At 41.7% G+C, this 27073-nt stretch overlaps 1 protein-coding gene across 2 annotated transcripts; it reads left to right on the plus strand.

Annotated features, from left to right (window-relative positions):
* Nucleotides 1-7917: 7917 nt before the first annotated feature.
* Nucleotides 7918-25004, plus strand: ptpn23a (protein tyrosine phosphatase, non-receptor type 23, a). 2 transcript variants are annotated; one of them, XM_085472131.1, is made up of 24 exons: nt 7918-8163; nt 10150-10224; nt 10998-11125; nt 11524-11600; nt 12828-12877; nt 12967-13098; nt 13191-13271; nt 13358-13489; nt 13586-13633; nt 14948-15004; nt 15254-15312; nt 15397-15476; nt 16546-16660; nt 16773-16838; nt 17064-17209; nt 17744-18061; nt 18545-18699; nt 18800-19131; nt 19300-21820; nt 22028-22212; nt 22317-22421; nt 22648-22786; nt 23107-23220; nt 23681-25004. In XM_085472131.1, the coding sequence occupies exons 1-24, from the start codon at nt 8080-8082 to the stop codon at nt 24254-24256; spliced, it is 5775 nt and encodes a 1924-aa protein (XP_085328257.1). In that variant the 5' UTR covers nt 7918-8079; the 3' UTR covers nt 24257-25004. The 2 variants fall into 2 exon arrangements, with proteins under 2 accessions (XP_085328257.1, XP_085328258.1); XM_085472132.1 differs by lacking the exon at nt 23681-25004 and adding an exon at nt 23549-23671.
* The last annotated feature ends 2069 nt before the right edge of the window (nt 25005-27073 follow it).

Below are 27073 nucleotides of genomic sequence, written 5' to 3' on the forward strand. Positions count from 1 at the left end.
TTAAAACTGTCAAAGCGTCAAAGAAAATTAGCCCAGGAGTCCCAAGAGTCATCATCCAAAAGAATTTCATTTTTCACAGTGCAAATTTGTCTCCAGTTAAACTCATTGTTAATTAGGCTTGCACTATCAATTTTATAGTCACCAGTCCAATCTGAGACTTGACAAATCTCCCCATAACAAATGTATATGTCACATTTAGAAGAGGGAATAGAACTTGGGAGTTTTCTGCTAATGCTACTGCTGAGTAGCTAGCTTGATTAGCAAGGTGTATCCAAAATGTAAGTGATTTTGAAAGGGAGCTATATTGGACTTGTGACCCACAGGTTTAAAACCAAATGCACATTGTGGCAATAATGAACACTTACTTTCAATCAAAAACTTAACAAGATCAAATAGCAGCCACTGTGTCCTTGATTCCACATGACTTTAAGCCTTAATCTTTTTTCTTCTTTTGGCTGCTCCTTTAAGGGGACACCACAGCAAATCATTAGCCTCCATCTCAGCCTTTTATATCATCATCCACTGTTACATCAACCTTCTGCATGTCCTCATTTAGTACATTCATCAATATTCTTTGTGGTCATGCACCGTCTGTGCCTTTAGATGGTTAATCCCAGCTATTTAAACTCATCTGCCTTGACTATCTCTACTCCTTGCCTCTTCAGTGTTACACGTCTCCTTCAAATCCACACGCGCATTTTTCTTGCTTCTATTGACTTTCACTCCTCCTCTCTCCAGTGCATCCCTGCGCTCTCCAGGCTCTCTTCTGCCTGCCCCAAAGTCCTCAGAGCTCACTTCAGTTGTTAGTACATTTCCATCTCTAACCTGCTCTCCCTAACCTGCTGCACATCCTTTCTAGTAATATCTCTCTGATGTGGAAATTTATATGACATTTTCTCCTTCTTTAGTGTCCAGTCTCTCATGCAACTCACTATAGGCCATTTAATGTCCTATAGCAGCGGTCCCCAACCCCCAGACCACGGACCTGTACCGTTCTGTAGCGGTCCCCAACCTTTTTTGCGCTACAGAACGGTACAGGTCCGTGGTCTGGGGGTTGGGGACCGCTGTCCTATATATAGTGTATCCATGTTTAAAGTCCCTACTCCCATCTCCACACTCCAGGGCTCAGCCAATCTGGTATGGAAATCCCCCCGTGCCTGGGTTAAACGCTAATTAAATTTTAATTCTACATTATATCAGTTCATTTCAGATATTTATTTCTGCTGTAAACTTTTGTATTTTATCTTGGGAATCTATGGAAAGTTTTGGAGCCGGCCTAAAGTGACCATTTGAGGGAATGCAGTTATTGACACCTTCACATTATTTACTGAATGTAGTTTTCATTTCCAAAATATGTTGATGTGTCCAGTTCTCATTGAAATCAAATCTATATTATAGTGGCTATGTAGATGGAGGAGGGTACTCCACAACAAAGGTCAACTTTGATTCAGTGAAGATAAACTATTGTTGTGGGTTCTGCTGAAGTGTCCTTGAGTGCAACATAGAGCTTCTATCTGCTTGATATAGGTCATCATGGATAAGAGCGGATGAAGTGCTCTTACAGTAATTGCTTCATTATTATATTTGTCCATACAGTACACCTCCAGAGACGTTTACTGCCTGGCACATCACTCTGAGGTCATTTATCACAAATCCTGACAGAAAAATAAAAAAATAAAACTTGAAAAGGATATTTTCACATACTTATGGAGCTTTTTTCTTTCCTACCTGACTAGTAGGTGTTTAACTTTAGGTTAGCTCACCAAGAAGCCTCACAAACTGTTTTTGCTCCTGTGTAACTTGTAAAACAGTAAATTCTAGATACATTTTGTAGAGAAGGAGCCATTAATATTACAAAACTTTCAGCTCCCATTTATTTGGCGGTTTTAAAATGATAAGTCATCTTGATGTGATTAAATGATGAAGCTCATTAAAAGTCTGCCCACTGCTTCTTCTGCAGACTCAGTGTGAAACACTAATGAAACAACTTTTTCCTTCAGCTTATTGATCTGTTGACTTCTGCAGGAATAAAGCTTTAACATAAAGTATTACCAGAAACCTGCATCCTTTTCTTCTGGGGAAAAAAGTGTATAATGTATCAGTAATTCTTAACCCTTTTTCAGAGCATGATCCCCTTTAGTCAAGTCAAGTCATCTTTATTTATATAGCACATTTAAAAGACATCAAGTGTCGGCCAAAGTGCTGAACAGAAGGATAATATAATAAAAGAATTAAAATAGAAAGAAAACATTTTAAAAAGAATTGTAAGACACGTAAGAGTATATAGCATATAATGTACATGCAAATATGCACATACATTTAGGGATGAAAATATTTTGTAACAATTAGTCTTTGAACTCTAAGACGCGCTCTATGCTGAATTTAACTTTCCTTTAAAAGAGGAAGAAGAAGACAAGTTTTCTCACTCTCACTTTAAAGTGAATGTCACCTTGAGATTGTCAGACATGCTACTGGGGAATCATCACTGAGAGATTGGTATGCTGCATCAGTTTCTCTATTTTTCTTGCATTCTCCATAGTGTCCCATATTAATGTGTTTAATAGTTATCATGTTTTAATCCACTAATTGCCCTGTCTTTTGTTTTTTGAGGGTTTTTTCCAAAGGAGCTGACCAAAACTAGCTACAATTATTATAATTTCAGTGCATGTCTGATCTCCCTTACCTCCTAATCAGTATTCAAAAGCACTGAGCACATAAATAGCCCACTCGCTCTGCTGCCAAAGCAGGGTGAGGATGAACTGTTGGCCCACAGCTGCTGGCTCCTGGTTCACCAGTATAGAGATGACCCTTAGCCCACCATTGTGCAGCCATGCTGAAGAATTATTTCATCCATAGTGTTCTCTAACTTGTCTGAAGACAACAGTTGGCTAGCTTTGTTAGATAACAGCCACAAAGGACCACTCCAACACTTTGCTGCCGTACAAAAATGAAACAAAGCCAAACTGTTACACAACCACAAAGGGAAAAAGGGATTAAGCTGTGCATACTAACATTTTTGATGTTCTTCTATTCTCACAGGTGTAAGCGAATGATTGCTGCTCTAAATGAATGTTAGCTGTTGAAAGCGTTTCCTTCCAAGAACATTTTCTGAGTTGTTCTGTTTAACAGTTGTCAGTTACTGTTCAGTAACTTTTAATTTTTTTTCTTGTTTCTTGTCAGAAATCATTTTTTTTATCTCTCAAGATAATGTGTCTTGTTAGGTGTCTTTTCACATATTCCATTGCCTCCACTTCCATGCCGTGATCTTGCTGGAAGTGAAGGCCCAGTTCTGAAATGTTGACAATCCCACCAGCATGGATGATGACGTAGATGTAGTTGTTTCTGGTTCTGTAAGCTGTCCTATGCAAGCACACAAGGAATTGGTGGTTTTCAATTAGGTAAAATTTATTTCCGTTGCATTTACTAATAGTCTGCAAACCAATCTGCCCCCAAATCAAACCATTTGTCAGATAGTGTGTTTTCCTTGTGCCATCAAAACAGCTCTGAACACTCAGGACATGGACAGACCTCTACAGATGTCCTGCGGTGCCTAGCACTGGAAAAATATAGACCCTTTAGATGTAGAGGAGGGTAACCTCAGAAGATCTACATTTTTTTCAACAAATCTGCACAAGGACAGGGATGTACACAGGTCAAGGCAAACTGCCAAGGGTGACACAACTGGTTATTAGGCTTAGGGGACAATTACCTTTTCACAAAGGTTTGGATAGCTTTTTTTCCTCCTTACTAAATGATATAATCATTTAAAAGCTGCACTTTGTATCTATGTGGGTCATCTTTGTCTAATATTAAAATCTATTTGATGATTTGAAACGTGACAAAAATACAAAAAAAAAGGAATCAGGATGGAGGCAAATACTTAGTAACTGAATGTGACAGCACTTTTTATAAAGAGTAGCAAGTGCCTAGGATTAGAAAGAAAGCATTATACTGACTGTACCATATTCTCTTTTGCAAAAAAGTAAATCATGCTATTAATGAATCCTGTCTCAATTTAGTGCACCTCATCTGAAAGAGACATCTGCCTACCACTTGAGTGTCTGTGCTCTCTGGACATGATAAAAACATTTTTGTGGCTTCATGAAATGCCTCAAAAATCCCCTAGTTAAAGTTAACTTTCGACGATGAACTTGTGTTGGCATAATGTGCGCTTACAGTGATTCATCCTTCACAAAGTCATGAATTCCCTCCTCGTGGGTGTTTATGTTTCATAAACACGTTCTGTATCGGTGCCCTGTTATATGCAACCGTGTCGCATGGGTCATCCATTGCTTTTGCTCGAGGCCCTACTATCTCTAGTCTGGCTAGCTGAAGAGTCCTGATAAGGGAGATAAGTTATCTAATGATAACTAGAGCCTCCTACGTATCGCCTGAGAGCCCCCACACACCTCAATTATGTAAAACCTTGGTAGGAAAGCACGTGGGCCTTTTAAAATCTCCAAATGTGTCCGTGTCCACCCATTTTAATATAATCCACAACCATTTAACTGTTATTTTAATAATCACTGGGTCTAATCCTCTATATTGTGAAATGGTGTCTTAATGTGGGTGCTATGGTAAAAAACAGTCTGCAACATCTGACAGACAGAGGCTGCATGGCTATTGAAACCATAGCAACACCAGTCAAACTGGGGCTTCGCTAGTCGCACTTAGAAAACATCAGACGTATTTTGGAAATCACAGGGGGCCCATGCAAACATGTTTGGCGCCTGCAGTCCCACAGTCTTCTGACTTTTCGTCCTCCTCCATCAGCCCTTTTTGTTAATATCCCTGGCTTCACCATTTCTCCTCTTCCTCATCCTTCCTCTCTGTTTTGCTGTCCCTATAATCTCTGTCCATCTTTCTCCCTCCCTCCTCTCTCACAGGCCCCTGATTTATCCATCCATGTCTCCTTGCCTTTCCGCCTTCATCTATCTGTCCATCTCGCTCTCCCTTCTGTGTTCATTTTTTACCTGCCTTGGCTGAAATGTGCTTGGTCATTTTGTGTCTTTTTCACTGTCTCCTGTTCCCTTATCTTGTTTAATAACCTTGTGCCAAAATGTTATGTGTCTGAGATGCTGCCAGAAACCCAGATGACCTAACTTGACTTGCCTCAGCTTTTCTGTCCTTAACCTATCTTTCTCCTTATGTCCTTATATCTCTTCGGTCCCTCTTTATTTAGTCCTCCCTCATCTTTACAATGTCCTCTTTGCCTGCTTTGTTCATCTTCCCATCATGCCACTTTCCCTCTTTTATCTCACCATTATGTCTGTATTCACTCCACTTTGCCTCAATATCCTTTATCTGTCTTTTCTACTGACTCCTTACTCTCTCACACTGTCCTTACGCTTCCCTGTTCTTAACTGTCTGGATTCCTCTATCCTTCACAGTCTTTCTCTTTCCGTCCTCACTCCCATCCATCCACCTGTAGCAGTACGTTCAGCTCAGTGTTCCTGGGATCCATCATGTCGAGCTCGCTGTGGGAGAGGACATTTGCACCGCACCCCAGCAGGAGCTCGGCCAGCTCCCTGTGGCCGTGCGGAGCCTCCCAGTGCAGTGCCGTCGTTTTCAGCACGTCTTCGGTGTTGATGCTCTGACGCTGTTTTGTACAGAGGCACACAGTGCCCTCTGGTGGTAAGAAAATGAAAAACACAACAGAGGGCAGAAGAAGAATGAAGAGAACGTGAGAACAACTGTAGATAACCACATATGAAGACAGGTGTTTTCTGCACAGGGTGACGTTACTGAAAACCATGCAAGATGGTTACAGATTACTATTATTTATTATTTTTAAAATGTGTGTTTTTCTTTTTTGTCATGTCAAAAAACGGGTGAGGCGGGTTTGCAGCTTAGCTATATATATATATAAATTCCCCTATTGTCTCTGTGGGCGGTCAATCCTTCCACCACGGGTCCTCTACCAGAGGCCTGGGAGCTTCTTGAGGGTCCTGTGCAGTATCTTTTTTTTTATTTTTTTTATTTCATTTTTATTTCAAACATTTCAAACATGTGTATCTTAGCTGTTCCCAGGATTGCGCTCTTCTGGACAGAGATCACCGATGTTGTTCCTGGGATCTGCTGGAGCCACTCGCCTAGCTTGGGAGTCACAGCACCTAGAACTCCGATTACCACTGGGACCACCGTTACCTTCACTCTCCACATCTTCTCGAGCTCTTGTCTGAGCCACTGGTACTTCTCCAGCTTCTCGTGTTCCTTCTTCCTGATGCTACATCTATCACTACAGCCACCTTGTCTACCACCTTTGTCCAGCTTTGTCCAGCCACTAGTGGGACTTCTGGATGTCAGCCACTTCCTCTATCTATCTATCTATCTATCTATCTATCTATCTATCTATCTATCTATCTATCTATCTATCTATCTATCTATCTATCTATCTATCTATCTATCTATCTATCTATCTATCTATCTATCTATCTATCTATCTATCTATCTATCTACCTACCTACCTACCTACCTACCTACCTACCTACCTACACTGAGTGCACCTTCACTGATCTAATAAGTACTTCAAGGCTGGTAGCTGCTATAATGTAGGTAAATATTTGTGTAGAACCTAAGCCGGAGTAATTTCTATGATTTATACACTGTCATTCCACTTTCAGTAATATTTTGTTGAATTACCACTCCAAAAGAACTTCTGTCATCTTATAACTGAACTCCTGTCACCATCTAGATCTCAGATTTACCATAAACATAACCTACAGGCTAAAAAAAAAAAGCCCTCTTGCATAAGTTTTTCTTTTTCATGTAATTACAAGAAGGAAATGATGTATGAGTTTGTCACAGACTAGGGAGTTTCCAGCTCTCTCTCATACACTGCTGCAAATATGACAGCTTATCAGCCAAAGCTGACACTCCACGGTAACAGAAATGTAAATGATCATAACTTTCACTCACACAGTCGGCTTTACTTTAGGAGAGGAGATGGGTCTGCCCCATTTCATTAGCAGCAGTCCTTTAATTCATAAATATAAATGATCCCGGATGTGGCTGTTTTAAAAAGATAAAAAGGTGAAAGCTCCAATTTCTCCACTTATTTTAAAATGCAGAGATCGTGTGAACATGCAATAAATACACAGCGCCTTCAAAAACTGCCACTAGTTCCCAGAAAAACCTTTTTAACAGGTGACGCTGTTTACTGTTTAGAACTTCATTGCCAGTTTGCATAATTTTAACTCTAATGTCTGTAAAGCCAAAACAATCAGTGTTCCATGGAGGTAGACGAGTATGCACATGCATCTTATTATGGATTAGGCTAAATATTATTCCATAATTAATCTGTAACAGCTGCCCCAGGCTGTGACCCAGTTGTTTTTAGAACTCTGACATTATGATCCCCAGCATCTGCAGCCCAATATGCACTACTGTTCTCAGGAGAATCATTCACTCATTGGTGAAGTGCTGAAAATAAAATAACCAATAGGCTGCTCAACATTTAAAAAAGAGTATCATGGTAAACCATTCCTTAACAAATAATCCTTATGGTTTAATTAAACAATTAGTTTAAAGACATGAGTGTGCAGTTGTAGTTTTTAATTTACTGTAATAAATTAAAAACTAAGAAGTTAAAAACTATGACCACATTAACCAATTAGCTTTACATAATATAAATATATTATTAAAAAAAGATTTGATTTAGGTTAAAGTTTTAAAAGTATAACAAAAACATTTCACTCTTGCTATGGCGATTTGTATCTTTCTCATTTCTTCTGACACAAGAAAATCAATTATATTGGGTTCACTTTTTTCCTATAAAATATTTAGTTGTAAATGTTTTAAATTTGTGGCTGTATAATAAAATTATACGTTAGCTACTTTCCAGTGTGATTTATATCCTAAGTCTAGTTTCTTCAGGAACTACATTTCCCAGAAACGCTCACAAGCATATCGAAGGCCTACGTCACGTGTGTTTCCAGTTTCCGGTTGAAGTGTAAATGGATACATGACACAGTTGTTTGGGGGGAAAAGCTATCTTCAGGAAAACCGTTAACGTCCACAAATTCGTCAGCGGGATTTTGACATCGCACCGACTGAGAGCTCCGTGTAGATTCGGCCGCGATGGAGGCGGTCCCCCGGATGCCGATGATCTGGCTGGATCTGAAAGAGGCTGGGGAGTTCCAGTTCAGCCCGTCCGTGAGGCAGGTGAGCTGGGTGGGGAGTGGAGCAACAGGGCTGAGGTCGAAAGTCAATTAAACAAGGATTATGAACGAAGGGATAACCTTGTCAAGTGGATACCGCTAGCCATAACTCAAAGCAACAGTTGTCGCTACCTGTCGAGGGTAAAAGATTTTTCCAGAACGGGTAGCTGACGTGCTAGCAAAGGTCTGTGTCAGGCAAACCCCTCCTGCTCACTGCCTTTGTTTGCTAACGTTAGCAAGCTGCTTGCTAGCTGGTAATAAGCTAAAAACTCAAGTTGATATTTAGCTTTCAGCTAAGTGGCTAGCTTTGTAGGAATCGATCAAAATACTGCCAACGCGAAAGGCATATGTGAGTATTTCTAGGACTCCTACGCCTCGAGTCAGCCTTCCGACATGAGAATAATAAACAATGATCTCATTGTCACATGCACCTGAGCGAGCGGAGCAGTTTGTACTATTCAAACTATCAGCCTGCTTAATAATAAACACGGGTTTACATAAGCTTCTATAACGAAATACACAGGGAAAGTTGTCACTAAACCTGTGACGCTACTTCTTACCTTAACCGTAAGAAAGATGGGCTATCCTGTTATGTAGCGCATGTTAAAAACAAATAAAGGCATTTAAAAACAGAAACAAACAAAATTGTAGAGGACAAATATGGAAGATAATAACTCTTTAAAAAATAGGAAAAAAGAAAGAGTTTCGGGCCCTTTTTTTTTTTGGTGCTTTCAAATCCATTCTGGGAGAAAACCTTGTTTATGTGAGCGTCCAAGCTTTATTTTTCCCATTGGGCGTTAGAAGAGCCTATTCCTGTATGGTGTCAAAAAGGGATTTCGCTCTTAGCTTGAAAAAAAGAAAATTAAATATTAACGGATTTTTTTTTAGGCCTGCTGCTTCCAAAACTCATCTGGGATATTTAAACTCCAGATCATTTGACTGCTTATTAAAGCTGGTATCATCTTTATCTGGTGACTCATTTGTCTTCCCTAACTTCTTCCTCGTGCACGTAAAAGGACTTTGTCCTCATGACTAAATACAATAATCAGAGGGGTTATATGGTTGGTTTGGTTTGTTTGTTAGCAAATCGTTATGGCACAGAGAACAAAATTGCACTTGTGGGATCATAGTTTCACAAATGTATTTCAGATTTATCTAAGCAAATTCGAGAGATGTTATCTTGATGTTTCCACGAAAATGTCACAAACTGATCTGGATCCAGACATCCTTTTAGGTCCAAGGATTCAGTTCATACATGGTGTGGAGTATATTTTTAGCCACTGTGGAGGTGGAGATGCAGTTTCAGACTTTCTTATTAGTAATTCTTTTTGGTAATAGGAAGATTTATTTTGATTTAATTTAACGACAGAGTGTTTTCTTAAAAAATACTAAGAATGATTATTTTATTATTTTTATTGGCCTTAAAAGTGTAGCCTTTAAATAAGGGGTAGTCGATCAGAACAACATTATTTTAAAATGTATCTAAAATACCAACATTTTCTCTGTTTACCCCAAACTAATGCACAACAGCACATATTTGGCCTGAAGGAGTAACAACGTGACTGTGCCTGTCTTCTTGCTTTGTCATTGTGACCTTTCCATGATTGAATTAAAATTGAAACAAAAGCACTAGTAGAAGAATGAGTATCTGCAGGGCTGTTTACCTCCTGACCTGACAATTACGGTAGTAGCTTAAAGCTTATTGTAGTGCTTATGGGGGACAGTGTGAGTCCTGGCAAAGCATGATGGGAAGTCTTGAAGCTCCAAGAGTCTAAATGCTTGGCTTATGCTCAAGACTAAAGATTAACATAATGAGTTATGAGCCCCAGTTCAAAGACATTTGAATTTTTTTTTCTAAAGAATTTAACCCTCAGTATTAGAGATGATATTTTATTTCTTTATTAGGATTTAACCCTTCATTTAATTTGGTTTTTACCTGAGTTTCAGCAGCACATTCACCTACTTCTTGCTTCTGCTTCTTTTTCTCTAGTTCATCTTGAAGAACTATGGAGAGAATCCGGACAACTACAACGAACAGCTGAAGAAACTGGAGACGCTGCGGCAGGTGAGCACTGTGTCAAAGTATTCTCAGTCAGATTTCTGTGACTCGGACTTGTCCATCGTTATGTGGGTTGCTATTGAATATAGTGGAATTCACTTTTAGGCATCTCCTTGTACCTGAAATTAAGTGTTCCCAATTTCCAGGCATAGTTCACATACGGCTATGAGTCCTTACTGGGATATTGCCGGGGTTATAGTGTTTGTTGCAGGACGCCGTGTTCTGTTGACAGTTCTTCTTTCCCACCATTGCTAAGTGCTTCTTCACAGGGGATCTTTTGATTATTGGGATTCTCTCTCTAACACTGCAAGGTGTATACTGTTCACTATAAAGCACCTTGAAAGGACTGTGTAAATAAAATTGTGATGAATAAACTTGGTTATCACGTAAAGTCATTAATATTTAACCTTAACACTGACAATCCCAACCAGATAGTAAAAGAAACCTCCATCCAGTGCATCACAACTACAAACTGTCTGTTTTGTGATGAGGTTAAGATCATCATGTATAGTCATATGTGTGCAGTTTTACATTAATAGTAGTATTTCCATGTGGACAGGGATTTTCAATACAAAACATTCTGATACAAGTTATCAATCATATCATAATGAGGCCTTTTGAAGTGTTGCCAAGGAAAATGATAAATTCTGAGCATTAAGCACTGAAACCCATTGTTACATAATTCATCGCTGGGCTGGGTCACAGCGTCTTTGCAAGAGTAATGATTTTTGTAGCTGATTAAACACAACAGAAACACAATGTTTGTGTCTGCTTCGCAGAGCGCAGTGAATGTGACGAGGGATTTCGAGGGATGCAGCACACTGAGGAAGTACTTTGGCCAGCTGCATTATCTGCAGAGCCGGGTGCCCATGGGAACCGGCCAGGAGGCTGCAGTACCCATCTCATGGTAATAACACACAGGAATCCACAGAAACTGTATGGAGTGTTTACACATACCCATCCAACTGCAGTCTGTACTGCTGAACACCAGAGAAGCTTATTTTAGAGACACACTCACTGCAGCTTGCTCGTAGAGAGCAGTGTCAGCACACTGGCTTAGTTGCTGAATGTTGGGATGTGGATAGAATGAATGAACTGACATTAGGCGTGCGAACCTGTACTGCTAAATTCTAATTTAGACTTAATTCAACTGCATTTAATTAATGCAGTCCTTCAGTGTTTTTTCTGTAGTGTCTATGAATACAGTGTCATTCTAATACTATGGTTTAGAAATCAATAATATATGATATTGTTCAGGCATTTGATTCTCTTTAAAAATACTTTTCTATTTTCTTTGCAAAACAGGACTGAAATTTTCTCTGGAAAAACAGTCACCCATGATGACATCAGCTATGAGCAAGCCTGCATCCTGTACAATCTGGGTGAGTCACTTAGAGTCAATAATAGTAATAAACTGTAACAGTTAAACGCATCTGAACATGTCAGTTTAAAAAAACAAAACAAAAAATGAAAAACATGAAAGCAATTGATTGGAACGTCCGATGCTGTCTTGCTCAGTACTGTAGTATTTGTTAAATTATATTTTAATCAGATGGAGCTTCATCCATGAGGGTGTTTGTTATTAAGGGAAAAGAAATCCAAAGCTACGTGGCCCTGTGGGAAAAAGTGATTACCCCCAATACATAATAACTTAGCACCAACAACTACAATTTAGCGTTTGCAATAACTCACAATGAGTCTTTTACAACACTGTCGAAGCATCTTTGGAGAATTGTTGTAATTCAGACACATTGGAGGGTTTTCAAGCATGAAGTGCCTTTTCAATGTCGTGCCACAACATCACAGTCAGATTCAGGTCAGGACTTTGACTAGGCCACTCCAAAGTCTTCATTTTGGTTTTTCTTTCAAGTCATTCAGAAACAAACTTGCTGATATGTTTTGGATCATTGTCCTGCTGCAAAAGCCAAGTGCGCTTCAGCTAGAGGTCACAAACAGATGGCTTGACATTCTCCTTCAGGATTTTTTGGTAGACAGCAGAATTCATTATATTTTTTGTCTGCTCCACTTTGTCAGGCAGGGCCTACTTAAGTGATGTCTTGACTGAGAACAGGTGTGGCAGGCGAAACTCAGCTTTCCAAAGAGTTGGGAGTTCGCCTTGTAATCGGAAGGTTGCCGGTTCGAGCTCCCGCTTGGACAGTCTCGGTCGTTGTGTCCTTGGGCAAGACACTTCACCCGTTGCCTACTGGTGGTGGTCAGAGGGCCCGGTGGCGCCAGTGTTCGGCAGCCTCGCCTCTGTCATAACATAATAACTTAATAATAAACACCTTCATTTAGAAACTGCATTTTGTGTTTACTTGTGTTAGCTTTGACTTGTGTTATTTCAGAATTCTATGGTTGACACAATCGCTTTTTCTTCAGGGTGTTGGAGATTTTCAGAAGTTAATGTTAAATATGTACATGAAACCCCTCAGTACCATATTGTATATGCTGTAGGGGCATGCCACTATTGAGCGTGTCACACAAATCACTTCCTTTAAAGAACAATGCGGAGAAATTCAGATAATTTTCAGCTTAAATGCCAATTATTTACTGAATGTGAACAACAAAACCTACAAATTCCACTAAACTTATCTGTGGATTGTCTGCAGGGGCCTTGCACTCCATGTTGGGAGCCATGGACAACAGGGTATCTGAGGAGGTAAGAGAGACACATACATGGGCGCAGAGTAATTCTGGCCATTTTGTTTGCTCACACAGTCCCACTGACTCTTTCTGTTTCATTTTTAGGGGATGAAGGTGTCCTGCACTCATTTCCAGTGCTCAGCAGGAGCCTTCTCCTACCTGAGAGACCATTTCAGCCACAACTTCAGTGTGGATATGAGCCACCAGATTCTGAACCTCAACATCAACCTTATGCTGGTAGATTACACACCTACATGCGCATGCATAGATTAAAATACACACACACACACAAAACAAATGAGTGTCCTTAACCTTGGTCCCTCTCGCAGGGCCAGGCTCAGGAATGTCTTCTGGAGAAGTCCATGTTGGACAACAGGAAGAGTTTCCTGGTTGCTCGCATAAGTGCTCAGGTTGACTTCTTACCATTAAATATGAATCATATAGTCATCATTAATTTTAATATTAAATGCTAATAACTGCGGCCCTGTTGCTACAGGTGGTGGATTACTACAAAGAAGCGTGCAGGGCTCTGGAGAACTCGGAGACGGCTTCCATGCTGGGAAAGATCCAGAAAGACTGGAAGAAACTGGTTCAGATGAAGATTTATTACTTTGCTTCTATCGCGCATGTGAGTGTTTATGGGGCAAATTAGTTCCCTACATGTATGCACTTGTTTGTGTGTGCTGAGTTTGGTCTCAGTAATTGCTTTCGCTTCTCTCAACAGCTTCATATGGGAAAACAGGCAGAGGAGCAGCAGAAGTATGGAGAACGGGTAGGACCAACACACAGATGCATTATTTATTTTCCACTGTCAGGGTGCTGTGGTTTATATTTGTGCAGTCATATTTTGCTGCATTGCTACTGATATGATTAAAAATCCCACGAGAGGAATTAGTGCTGATATAATTTTAAAATTTTCCCATTTTCTAATGTTATTAATACATTTAATTGTCTAACAGTTCAACTGAAATAAAGACAAACAAGTATTTTTTTCTTTAACTAGATTAGAAAGGGTATTTTTGTCTTATAATCTCTACTAATGCACATGTATTGCTCAAATTGAGGGTTTCCAGCTGATCATTTTCCTTACAGCCACATCAACATAGTGAGTCCGCTGTGGTCTGATCTTTCGCCTAAGTTGGTTTTTCCTGGTTAGCACACGTATGGAAGCCCACCTGGTGCTGCAAATCTTTGAGTGGCGAGCTGGTTCAGTGGTTAGCAATGTTGCCTGAACGCAGGAAGGTCCTGGGTTCATATCAAACGGGGCTTTTCTGTGTGGTGTTTTCCTGTTCACCATATGCCTGTATGAATTTCTTCTGAACACTGTGGCTTCCTCCCACATTCAACGAACTCTTATTTGGTTGTTGGTGATTTTAAAGTGGTTAAAGTGCACACAGCTCATAGTGCTTTGAGTGGCAAGAACTCTAAAAATGCCAGCTCGTCATCGCTTAAAAAACTGTTGTTTTGCATTTCTTGAAATACACTCTTTGACCTTTTTTTTTAACATGTCTGTATGCTGCGTATAAAGCTGGGCTAGTATGCAGCTGAACTAGCCTAACTGTAAAGACAGTGACGTGACATTTTTTTCCACTGTTCTCAGGAGGTAATAGGATATTCTTTATCTTAATCTTAGTAAGAATGTGAAAATGAGAAAATATCACACTATTAACAAACCAATACCTATGACTAACATTTGGTTTGTGGGGGTTGGTGGCGGCACATTAGAGCACAGTGGTTATGTTACCTCATAGATTTATTTATGTTTAAAAACAAATATGTAAGAATGAAGACTCTTCCTGTCTTACTGGCATCCTGCCACCAGGAACTAGTGACATTAGTGACATGTACCCTTTCCTGACATCCTGGGAAACTGGAAAGAAACTCTTTCCTTCTTGGTACTAATAAGGGAATAGTTTCTTTTAATCTGAATTAAACATGACGTTTGAGTGTCACAATGGTTAGTTTTATTTTAAATTTTAGAGGTAAAACTGTTTCAGTTAGTTTGACCAGTTTCTTAGTTAGTTTTGTTGAGTCATGTTTATTTTTCTGTTGGTTAAATGGCTTAAATGCTCATTTTCCCCCACAGTTGGCTTACCTGCAGAGCTCCTTGGACAAACTCAATGAAGCCGTCAAACTAGCAAAGGTACTACTTCTCTCTACCTTCCCGGCAATCCATGCTTAGGTCGTTTTAGTGTGACTTGAACTTTCTTTGAACTGTTTTCACACTTGAACTTCAAATGTTTTTGGGAGAATCAAATTTTCTGAAGTTGTCTTTGCAGACATGCATCATACAGATGCATAGACCTCCTATTACTGGAAACACACTCTGTGATTTAGAAAAAAGATGTTCAATCACTCGTTCTGAATTCTCCTTTTATCCTACTACAACCAGGGACAACCTGACAGCGTGCAAGAGGCCCTGAAGTTCACCATGGATGTTATCGGTGGAAAGTGAGCAAAAACTCTTAGTTAACAGTTACGGCCACTTCATGATCATCAGCGGTTTTTGAGCTTTTTTTTCCTTTGACCTTGCAGGTTTAACTCTGCCAAAAAGGACAATGATTTCATTTATCATGAGACTGTTCCGTCTCTGGAGACTCTAGCCTCTGTAAAAGGTAACAGGAAGCATCAGTATGTTTCGCTCAGTCAGTACATGCAAAGCTGGTTTTGCATATAGGGTGTTGCAAATATGTATACACTGTGTATGAATATGTTTTTGTATATCTTCCTTCATTTTTATCCTGGTGTCGTGCCTTTGTTTTCTGTTTTCCTTGGATATAATTATTTTAATCATCAAGTTTCACTAAGTAAAATTCATGGATTTTAATGTATATGTCGTTTCTAAAGTAGTTTTGCATGTCATGTTATGCTTGGCCAACAGTAATGCACAGTCAAAGCTAATATTAGCCAGTTTTTATATTTAAATGCAAAAGTTGACAACCATTTATTCTAGATTAGGCCCTTTTTGAGAAATAAGCCGTCAATTAATTGAATTATGTTCAGTTCAGTTCAATTTTATTTATATAGCACAAATTCACAAACGGTCATCTCAGGGTGCTCTTATTGTAGGGAGAAGATCCCACAATTTTAGAAAGAAACTTCAACAATTAGAAAACCCCCTATGGGGGGAAAACTCGCCGGAAGTAACCTCCAGCAGAACCAATCATCTGCTGCGACCAGTTTGAGGTGATAGGAAAGAGCAGAAAGCAGAGAGAGACAGAATGAAAGTTTAATAACTACTAATGACTAAATGCAATAAAGTGATGTTTTGAGGGCAGAACATGATTCTCTGTTTTGAAACAGACCAGTGGCCAAGCAGTTTTTTCAAATTACGTTGGGGTATCAGTCTACTTTATTGACTGATTAAACTGCTTTTTCTTGGTTGGTTAATTTTCCCATAACCAAAGTAAGTGATTTACTCTGTCATAATACTGCAGACATTCTTAAATATTCAGATTTGAGATGTTACCAAAGATTTTTTTTTTGTGAATATTTTTATTTCATTAAGACAAACTTATGTTTGTTGAATCAAGTTGCCCCACGTTTGGGATGTAAGAGTAAAATTAGGTACAAGTGATGCTAAAAAGTAAAATGACAGTAGTCTCTTCTTTTGAATGCATTTGGTTACATGCTCTCCTTTTATGCTCATCTGCGCTTTTACATAAATGTTTTTTGTCTTTCTAGGTGCTCCTCTGGTGAAAGCTCTGCCGGTCAATCCCACCGACCCGACTGTCACTGGACCAGACCTTTTTGCCAAACTGGTGCCCATGGCTGCCCACGAAGCCTCTTCTTTGTACAGGTAGGCTCCCTCTGTGGATGTCAAGTTCATCCTAGAAATGGGAAAATATCCGCAATCATATTTTAGTACGTTATTCATCTTCATTTTTATATCTTATGTATTTTTTTTTCAGTGAAGAAAAGGCCAAGCTGTTGAGGGATGTGATGGCTAAGATTGAAAGCAAGAATGAAACACTAGAGTGAGTATGATGTGTCATTAATTTTGCATTCAAGTGGTAAACGAACTAAGGCTTACTCAATATCTCTCTTTCCCCCAGTTGAATTTTAAATAAGAACCAATCTTGGTACAGCAAAACTTTTAATCTATACCCACATTAAATACTAAAGTACTTAAAATACTAGGGTTTTGTTTTAAAGATTCTGTTGCAGTATTAGGTAACTGTTATTGCCTCCTCCTTCTACAGGCAGTTCATGGACTCTCTAGGCTTGGAGCCAGAGTCTGTAGACAACCTCGATATGTACAACCACCTTCCTCCAGTCCTGATGGAGAAGTGCGCTGCCCTCAGCGTCCGTCCTGACACCGTCAAGAGCCTCATTCAGTCCATGCAAGGTGAGTGCCACAGGCAAGCACAGCAGACCTAACAATTGCAGTTGCTATCTTTTATTATGAGAGTGCACAGAGGTTACACAGTGAAGACGCAAAACCCTCGAATTTCAACAGCTGGAATTGTTTTTCCCAGCTACAGCAGCTGGTGCTCAATAATTTAATCAAACACTTTGATTTAGAAAAGCTACATTCTTATGAAACAGTTGTCTCCTAATTGAAGCAATTGAGTGAGTAGGTCATCCGATGACAAACAGCGAAATTGTGGGTCATTATTAATAATTTGCTGTCCCTACAGCAAATTATTTAAGTGAAAGCTCTTCATTAAATCCAAAGCTGAATTGAAGATTATTTCATGTCACAACATTAAAATATTGCTGACCTTTAACTGTCCTAGCGAGTGGTGTGTGTCCATAATAGTTTGCACAAATATGCATGTACAAAATTAAGCATGCATGATCTCTTGATAACTAAAAGCCACATTTCCCCCCCCAAATTTTTGCAATATTTTCATGACTATTCATGTCCTCTCCTGCACAGTGCTCTCTGGTGTCTTTACTGATGTGGAGTCTTCACTGAAAGAGATCAGAGATGTGCTAGAGGTGGATGAAGCAGGTGAGCGAGCCCTCCAGGAAGTTGGTGGCCCTGCTGTGGGTGAGTTGCACCCAGCTGCCCAGGGCCAGGCTCTGGCTGAAATCCGCAGAGACCTTGAGAAGTATATGGAGGCTCATGAGAAGGCCAGTTTTACCAACACGGAGCTCCACCGGGCCATGAACCTGCACATCAGCAATCTGCGTCTGTTGGGGGGGCCACTGGATAGTCTGAGAGAAGCCCTGCCACGGCCACAGCTGAGTGAAGGTGAGGGCTTTTTGATAATGAGAGGTTACTGTAATTTTGCAAGGTTTAGTAGAGCAGATAAAGTCATTAGGGTCATTTAAAGTCACCCAAGATTTTCTGCTCTTCAAAGTTAAAAAGTTTAGATAATTACTATAAATATGAAACCTAGTTGTATATTACTTTTATTGTAGCATTACAGTCAGGGCTGCGCATTAATGAATAATGGAAAGTCTTAAGATTTAGGTCAAATGACAAAATCCAGTATATGTTTTAATATGTTTTAGTAGCTAATTTTTTTTATTAGTTTAAATCAGTAAGCCAGCTGACTGTCCAGTGACTAAGGAATTATTTTCTCTTAAAAAAAATGCCGGAAAATAGTGAGCAATGTCTTATTTGATACCCTACAGCTTAATTGTTTATTTTTTAACTGGTCAAACTGTGAATATGATTTTGTTTGAGTTGTGAATATAAACACATATGGTACATGCACCTGTGTCTGTGCAGAGGAAGTAGCAGGTCTGCAGTGCATGAAGCGGATCCTGGGAAAGGTGCAGGAGATGAGGGAACAGAGAAGCTCTTTGGAAAAACAGCTACGTGACCTCATCCAGCAGGATGACATCACATCCACCCTCGTCACTACGGAGCGAGCAGACATGAAGGTGTTTGGCAAAACACATTTGCAACCACGTTACACTGTTATTTGTTTAAGTTGCTAAATAAATGCTGTCGTGAGAGACTTATTAACTTGTGTCTCTCCAGCACATATTTGAGGAGCAGCTGAAGAAGTACGAACAAGTAAAGGTATACATCGACCAGAACCTCGCAGCGCAGGAAAACATCTTGAAGGCTTTAACCGAAGCCAATGTTCAATACGCTTCTGTTCGGAAAAGCCTGACCCAGACTGAGCAGCAGTGGAACACAACTATCCAGGGACTGGTGGGCTCATATGAAGCCTACGAGGACCTGATGAAGAAATCACAGGAGGGAAAAGAGTTCTACGATGACCTGGAAGCTAAAGCATCACGTCTACTGGAGAGGGCAAAGGCCCTGTGTCAGACCAGGGCAGAGGAAAGGAAGCCCATACTCGAAAAGTAAGGAAGACATTAGAATAATATTTTAAAGCTTTTTGAGTACTTTAATTATAGTCAACAAATCACTAGTACTTCATGTAGTAGTAACTTATAACTACTTGTAAAAGACAAATGCTATCCACATTTGTGATTTTTCATGCTGTCCTCTTTGTGTTGGCCGTTCCTCAGAGAGACCCAGAAAAAGCCACCAGCGAGGCCGACGGCAGCTAAGCCGTCCCTTAAGCCAAAGGATGTTGACTCCACCTCTTCTGGCCTAGAGGATCCAGAACTGGCCCAGATCAATGCGGCCATCTTGGCCTTGGGAGGTGACCTGCCTGAGGATCTCCGCAGCCTGCCTCCTGATATTCCTTCCCTCCCTCGCACTGCAGCACATCTGCCGGGTCCTGATGCCTACATGCAACCTGGTGCTAACTTGGGTGGCACCTCTCTGCCTTGGCCGGCTGCTTCAGCTGCTGGTCTTCCATGCTTCCCTGCTAACCTGCCACCTCCAGAACTCCTGGCACGGATTGCTCAGTTTCCTACTGCAGGGACTCATGCAGCACAGGGACCCCTGCCACGTGGGCCCCTACCACAGATGACTCCACAGAGGCCTCCACAAATGCCACCCCAGGCAGGGCTCCCTAGCTATCGGCCTCCCCCTCCTCAAGCTCCCCAACCTGGCCATGTTGCCCCTGTCCCTGTTCGACCTTCAACCACCACGGTGGACAGCATCCAGGCACCTATACCCAGCTACACCCCCACACAACACCACCCTGTCCCACCTGCAGCCTCAGCTGGTTACACTGTGCCTCCACAGATAGGGGCATACCCCCAGTTTGTTCCCCAACCGACAGGTCCCATTCCGGGTATAGGCCAGACTCCCCAGTCCCAACAGCAGAAGCATCCACAGCAGTACCCCCAGCCAATTGGACAACCACTCCCTCAGGGGTACCAGCCTGGACCAAGGGCTGTTCCTGGCTCTCATCCTCTTCAAAACCAACAAACCTACCCACATCCATATATGCCCCAACAGCCTGGTGTTCCTCCCCAGTACCAGCAGGCATTTCCAGGTCAGCTACAGTCACAACAAAATGGCTTTCAGGCGAAGCCTCCAAGAGGCCAAGGCTACCAGACTCCACAGGGCTATATTCAACACCCTCAAATGATGCCAGGCTCCATGCCAAGGCCACCTCAGATTACACACCCACCAGGACCCCCATCTTCTCAAGCAGCACCCCCTGTATCTCAACCCTACCCACCCCATTCCAACCAACAGATGCCCCAAGCACTCCCTCATCAACACATGCTACCACAGCACCAACAGGTCTCCATGCCCCCCGGTGCCCAGCAGATACCGCCTCACCCACAGATGCAAATACCAGGTGGTCCCAGAGCACCAGCACCCCCCACAAGTCAGCCGATGCCTCCGGTTTCACAAAACTACATGCCCTCAACGAGCCAACCCATTCACTCTGCAATGCACCCACAGATGCCTCCTGTTTCACAACCCCATATGGTTCCTGGTCCTCAGGGCCACTTGCCAAGGGGGCCTATGCCTCAAATGCCCTCCAATACACTACCCCCACAGCACCACCATCACCCTGGACAGCCTCCCATGCCAAATATGCCGCAGCAGCCCATGCGGATGCCCAACCAACCCCAATCTCAGCTGCCTCATCCTGGGGGCGTATGCTACCCTGGAGCAGCGCCAATGATGCCTCAGCAGCCTCTGGCACCACAGCCTGCTGCTCCGCAACAACCTCAGGCTCCTCTTTCTATGACACATCCACAGCCTTCAGCTATGTATTCTCCAGCTCCAGGACCTAATGTACCTTCAAGTGCCCCACAGCCACCCACTGCCATAGGCCCACATGGTATACATGCCCCACCTACTCAGCACATGATTCAGCCCACTCCTGGAGGCCCTATAGTATCACAGCCACCCAACAGTATCCCACCTTCCCCTTCACCTTCTCCCTCCCCTGCACCCTCTCCAGGTCCGTCTTCTCTAGGTCTGAACCCTCAGCAGAGGCCCGCTCCAACCCCGACTCCTGGAGGCACAGCCCAATCGACTCTTCCCTCTCCCTCTGCTGTTTCTTCCTCCACTTCACTGTTTGAACGACAGAACTCAAGCACAGATGACCTCCTGTCCTCAAGTCCAGAGAGCCAACCGGGAGGCACCAAGGCCCCCACTAATGTTCTCCAACCCACCAAAGCTGACCCTCAGGATGGGGAGCGTAGAAAGAAAAGTTCCCAGGGAGTTCTCTTGATCCAGGGTGACCCATACCAAGCCCCAGAGCGTGTCGCCCGCCTTCACAGTGAACTAGAACGTTACAGAGCCCAAGTAGATTCCCTGGAGAACCCCTCAGAGAATGAGGGAGGGCTTTCTGTGCTGGATGCCCGCTGGAAAGAGCTACAGGACCAGCAGGAGAAAGATGCTCGCCAGCTTTCCATTGCTATTGCCCGCTGCTACACCATGAAGAACCGTCATCAGGACGTAATGCCCTATGACATAAACCGTGTGGTGCTACAGTCAGGGAAAGATGACTACATTAACGCTAGCTATGTGGAAGACCTGTCACCATACTGCCCACGCCTTATTGCCACGCAGGCTCCGCTCACCGGCACAGCAGCAGATTTCTGGCTGATGGTGTATGAGCAGAAAGTGTCACTGATTGTTATGCTGGTTTCGGAGCAGGAGCTGGAAAAGGTACAGAGTTTAGTTTGCACAGTGGAAGTATATAATCTGTACATTACTATTTTTCAGTAGTGTGTAAAAATGTTTTTTACAAGAGAACTTAAAGTTTTTTGTGTTTGTTTTTTGTTTTTTTTGTTTTCTCAAATAAATTAAGCTACACATCATTAAATTAATTTACTTTGTTGTTTGTGTGTTTAACATCTTTCCATATGCTCACAGGGAAAGGTTTGGCGTTACTTCCCAACGGAGCGTGGCCAGCAACTCTCTCAGGGACCAATAACACTCAGCCTAACAACACAGAAGATGACACCAACACACGTGGAGCGCATGATCAGTCTGCAGTACCGTGACCAAAGCCTAAAGCGGACTGTTGTCCATCTCCAGTTTACTTCCTGGCCAGAGCTGTAAGTCATCTCTTTATATTAAAAACTGTAGATAAAGACTTTTCTTAGTCAGCCTGGCAGTGCAACGTAAGTACATCAAATATTATTTCTTCATATCCCATTAGGGGCCTTCCTGATAGCAAGAGCAATCTGCTGCGGTTCATCCAAGAGGTTCATGGACACTACTTTCACCAGAGACCCTTACATACACCTGTTGTTGTGCACTGCAGGTGAGCGTATTTCTGTGGCTGTCCATTCCATTTACATACAGGGAATTTCTTCAATGCATGTAAATGCTCCTGGCCCTCTGGGTCATAGCCTTCAAGTGTAGACAACACATAACACACGTGTACTGTTTTTGCTTCCTGCTGATAAAAGACCAACTAAGTTTTGATCCTTGTTATTCATTTTAGCATCTCAGTTGTTGTTAATCAGTCTGTACACTTTTTGTCTCAGCTCGGGTGTTGGACGCACTGGCGCCTTCTGTCTGCTGTATGCAGCTGTTCAGGAGCTGGAGGCAGGAAATGGGATCCCAGACCTTCCACTGCTGGTGAAGAAGATGAGACAACAGAGGAAGAACATGCTACAGGAGAAGGTAAGAAAGAGATGGGACTCTGATGTTGTGTTTAGGATTGATCTTTGTTGTCGCAGGTTTAAAGTTGCAATATGCAAAAATGTACATATAGACAACAGAAAAAGCTGATTGTACATTTCAAGGAGTTTAAAACCTAAATTTTAATTAAGCATTATGAAATAAATGAAGAGTTGCACAGAACACTTTGCAAAGTGCTGCTCAAAAATCCTAAATGTAGAAATATGTGACTATGCTGACAAAGTACATCATGAATCAGGCACTGCTGATGAATAGCTCTTCATATAGTACACACTTTATATCATCTTTCGGTCTGCCTCCAGCTCCACCTGAAGTTTTGCTATGAGGCTGTTTTGAAGCACGCCGAGCAGGTTCTTCAGCGCCACGGCATCACGACCGCCACCTGCAGCAAGAACACCAACTCTGCAGCCACAAAGGTTTGTCATTCTTCTTATACTGTCCTTTCAAATAAGTTCAACTGGTTAGTGGCTCACAAAGCACCATAAAGGGAAAGATATGTTGCTGCTGATTAATAATCCTTTGAAAAACCATAGCCACGCAGCTTGTAGGTGACAGAATGTCACATACATATATTTACTGGAGCCAATTTTGTTCAGTGTTGTGAGCTATGCAGTCAAAACTTTACTCACCTCTATTGTAGATTTCTAGACATGGACTTCTGAAATGGTTCTTAAAACAAATCCCTAGCATCTCACATCTAATTGCACAACTTTAATCTGACTGTAACCCTCTAATTGTTTACAGTTTTGCACTCCTGATTGTTCCCAATGAATTGTGAGTTCTGGTTAGTTGAGGTACTGAAGGTATTTGTTTTTTTTTCTCTGCATCACTTCTTTCATTTGTATTTCTTAAACACCTCTCTCTGTTTTTCTGAAGCCTTACCCGAGACAGGAATCTCAGCAGGATATTGTCCTCGGCGGTGACATGCCCATCAGCTCCATTCAAGCCACCATCGCTAAACTAAGCATCCGGCCTCCAAGTACCACAGATGCAGGCATGGAGGCTGAGGAGCAGGTCGGCCCTCTCTTACCTGCTCTTGACTCACTGGGGGACATCCAGCAGCTCCAGGATCTCTGTCCTGCCACAGATCCACAGCCCCCATCCTCCTTAAGCCCGCCTCTCACTTCGCCCACTGCCTCTCCTCCACCACCCAACGGGCTTGATGCCGTTTCCCCTTCTTCTCTGCCAGCACCCAACCATCAGCCAGTCCCAGAGGCTCTGCCCAGTGTTCCTCCTGCTTCCTCTGCACCGGCTCCTTCATCTCTGGAACTCCTGGCCTCGCTGACGCCTGAAGCCTTCTCCATGGACGGGGTGGGTCGAGGGAAACAGCGGGTGACTAAACAAAGCTTTCTGCAGCCGGCAGAAGGCCAGGGTCTCCACGGAACTCGAGGGGACGAAGGAGACGACCCGCTCAGTAGCCTGGATCCCCTCTGGAGCCTCAGCAAGCGTTGAGATGAAACTATAGATTTCTGCTTTTCACCCACTCTACCACCAGGTGTCAGTGATGGCCTATAGCGCTTTCTAATCCTGCTTTAAAAAGAAGGAAAACAAAACAAATTGGCTTGGAGATATTTTAGTGGTTGATTACCAAGATGTGCCTAGTGGCAGATTGTAAGGGTTCAGTTTTGAAGATTGAAATGTGTACTTTGCACTGCTTTAGGGGTGTGAGGCTTGAAACTAAAAACACTTGCTTCTCCTTCAATCACTGATGGCTTCTGGGACCAGAACACTATGCACTCGTTGGTATTATCTTCATTCTTTGCTGCTTTTCTTTTTACGTGTGTGGTGGATGGAAGCATGTGTGCTCTTCCAGCACCAAACCTGCGCTCATCTTATAAAAAAAAAAAAAAAAAAAAATCCCAGCATGCACTCCACTTCACAGGCGCCTCACTGTTGGTCATCAAAGCATCGCCAAGGGTGTGACATCGCTTGGCCGCTCTGTGATTATTTAATGGCTGGAATAAAAGATGAAGTTGCAGGCATGTGGAGGCACTCCCAACTCAATCAGTGCGTACAGTTCAGTTTTTATGTTAACAGAGGAGCATACAAATCAGCACGTCTTAACAAGTTGATTATTTTTCTTTGTAACACTGTAAATATCTTAAACCTAGAATATTACAAAAATTGTCCTTCTGGAATTAAAAAAAGATACTAATCATTCATTATTGTAAAATCTGAAATAAATCCAGTAGACAGTCAACCTTTGTGGTATCAAAGCCTCTTTATTTGAAAATTAGTACAAAGTTTTGCGCTGTTACAAAATAGTAAACAAGTTACTACAGCCTGCGTAGATTGTAGCCAGCCAATGAGGGGAGAAGGCTGGAGTGGATGGGGGGGGGGGGGGAGGAAAACACCTGGGGATTACATTTGTTTATGTGCTGCGATGCTTTTTACAGCAATCTAAACAAAAAAAATATTAAGTAAGAAATGTTACACTGATTTGTATTTGCAGCTGGAGGAGGATCAAACAAGACCCACAACATCTCTGCCATTCATTGTGAGGATGCAGCTAAAGATTTATTTTAACCTAAATGATTAAAAAGGTCGCTGCTGCATCCACAAATTCTTGATATGGTGCCGTGACGGCTGAAACGAGACGGAAAGGTATGAAGCAATCTAAAATTAAAGGCATAGTTCATCTTTATAAACAGAAACATTCAGAAAAAGCAGTGACTCAACTCAATCACCACACCAACCCACCTTCCTATCCTTCAGCTTTAAAAGAATAGTTTGACATTTTAGAAAATGTGTGTACGCGCTTACTGGCAGAGGAAACTGATGCTGCCACAAAGTTTTCGTTTGAGTAACACGGCACAAGTTCTCGTCTTTCTTATATATAATTTCTCGACCTTTTGACTTTGATATTTAGTAAACACTGTTAAAGGAAACTGTTTATGTGCAGATAAACTAAGGCATGAGAGAATCAGGGTCACATTTCTGAGGAACTGTGCCTGCAACACTACACTTGGCGATTTCTCACCGTTTTAGAAATGTAAGATTTCTGTTTTACAACACTAAAATATCCTCAGCATAGAGCCCCTGTGATCACAGAATAGCACAACGATAAAACGGCTGTTTTAGCTCTGACAATTTCTTTGAATATAGAGTGTAATTCCTTGACATCTCAGTGCTGCAGTTTTCAGACCAACATCTCAGCAAGCAGAGTTAACTGGAGTTGCTAACCCAGTCACTGTGTACATTCGGCAGTATTTAACTCTGCAAGAAAGCAAATACAGGTTCCCAAAATATCAAACTTGAGCTTTAATTCACATTTCTAGAAAACACATATGAAACTGAAATCTAAAAAAAACAAAACATTCCCCCATTTCTAAAGCTTTCAACTAAACAAAAACCACAAAGCTAATAAATCAACAGCCACAGCAGCAAGATCACATTACTGGCCTCTGTGATGGAGGTGCCATTTGTCTCAGAAGTTGAAATGTGAATACTGATGCTACAGTTGGAAAAATAAAAAATATTTAAAAAAAAAAAAAATCATACGATAATCATCAGCTTGTTTCTGGAAAAGAAACTCTGGTCGCTGCATCCGAGAGGAACAAGCGCTGCAGTCTATATGTCACGTGCGTGTTTAACAGCGCTGCAGGTGTGAACTTTAAGTCCAGTTACATCCGACTCTTCTGCATACAAGCTGAAATTGCAAAAACAAAGTGCCTAAAAATGTGTGTGAGCTTGTACATCAGAGGGTTAGAGATGAAAGGAGTTAGTGTTGTGACCGCAGGGATCAGGTGCAGGTCTTTTAACGGATTTTCTGAGACGACATTCAGGACATACAGATAGAAACAACAGATGACAACTGGGAGAAAATACATTCTGGACATTGTGGATGTTGTTGGCATCAGAGAAAAATCTTTAACCTGCAGGATTGCATTCTTTCTACCCAGAGTAAAAAAGTGAAGTTCAGGCACAGACTCAAAAACGAGGGGGTTAAATGTTGAAAAATGCATTGCTTTCATAAATACTTGGCTTGTTGAGTTTAAGAATTTAACAGTTTCAGTATTGACAGGATTTTCACCTTGTGTGCAGAATAAGTACAAAAGGCTCTTTACTCGATGTTCAGACAGAAGCTTCATATTATACACACTACAAAACAATGATTGACATGCATTGCTTTTGTCTGGTTTCTTAAGGCGTCTAGCAAGTGTTTGAAAACATTCATACCTGACAGAGAGCAACCGTATGACTAATAGTGGAAAAACTGACTGAAAATACTATTGACATTTCCTGTTTAGTCCAATTAAAAAGACTTAA

Source organism: Copadichromis virginalis, linkage group LG11 (assembly GCF_057382275.1).
Source record: "Copadichromis virginalis isolate Kocher_CV1m ecotype Utaka linkage group LG11, C_Virginalis_male_GT1.1, whole genome shotgun sequence".
NCBI lineage: Eukaryota > Metazoa > Chordata > Actinopteri > Cichliformes > Cichlidae > Copadichromis > Copadichromis virginalis.

Coding starts and splice junctions, on each gene's coding strand:
- ptpn23a (XM_085472131.1), top strand. CDS start 8,080: ATGGAGGCGGTCCCCCGGATGCCGATGATCTGGCTGGATCTGAAAGAG. Junction 12,878..12,966: donor ACAACAGGGTATCTGAGGAG/GTAAGAGAGACA, acceptor TTTCATTTTTAG/GGGATGAAGGTGTCCTGCAC. Junction 13,099..13,190: donor TCAACATCAACCTTATGCTG/GTAGATTACACA, acceptor TCCCTCTCGCAG/GGCCAGGCTCAGGAATGTCT.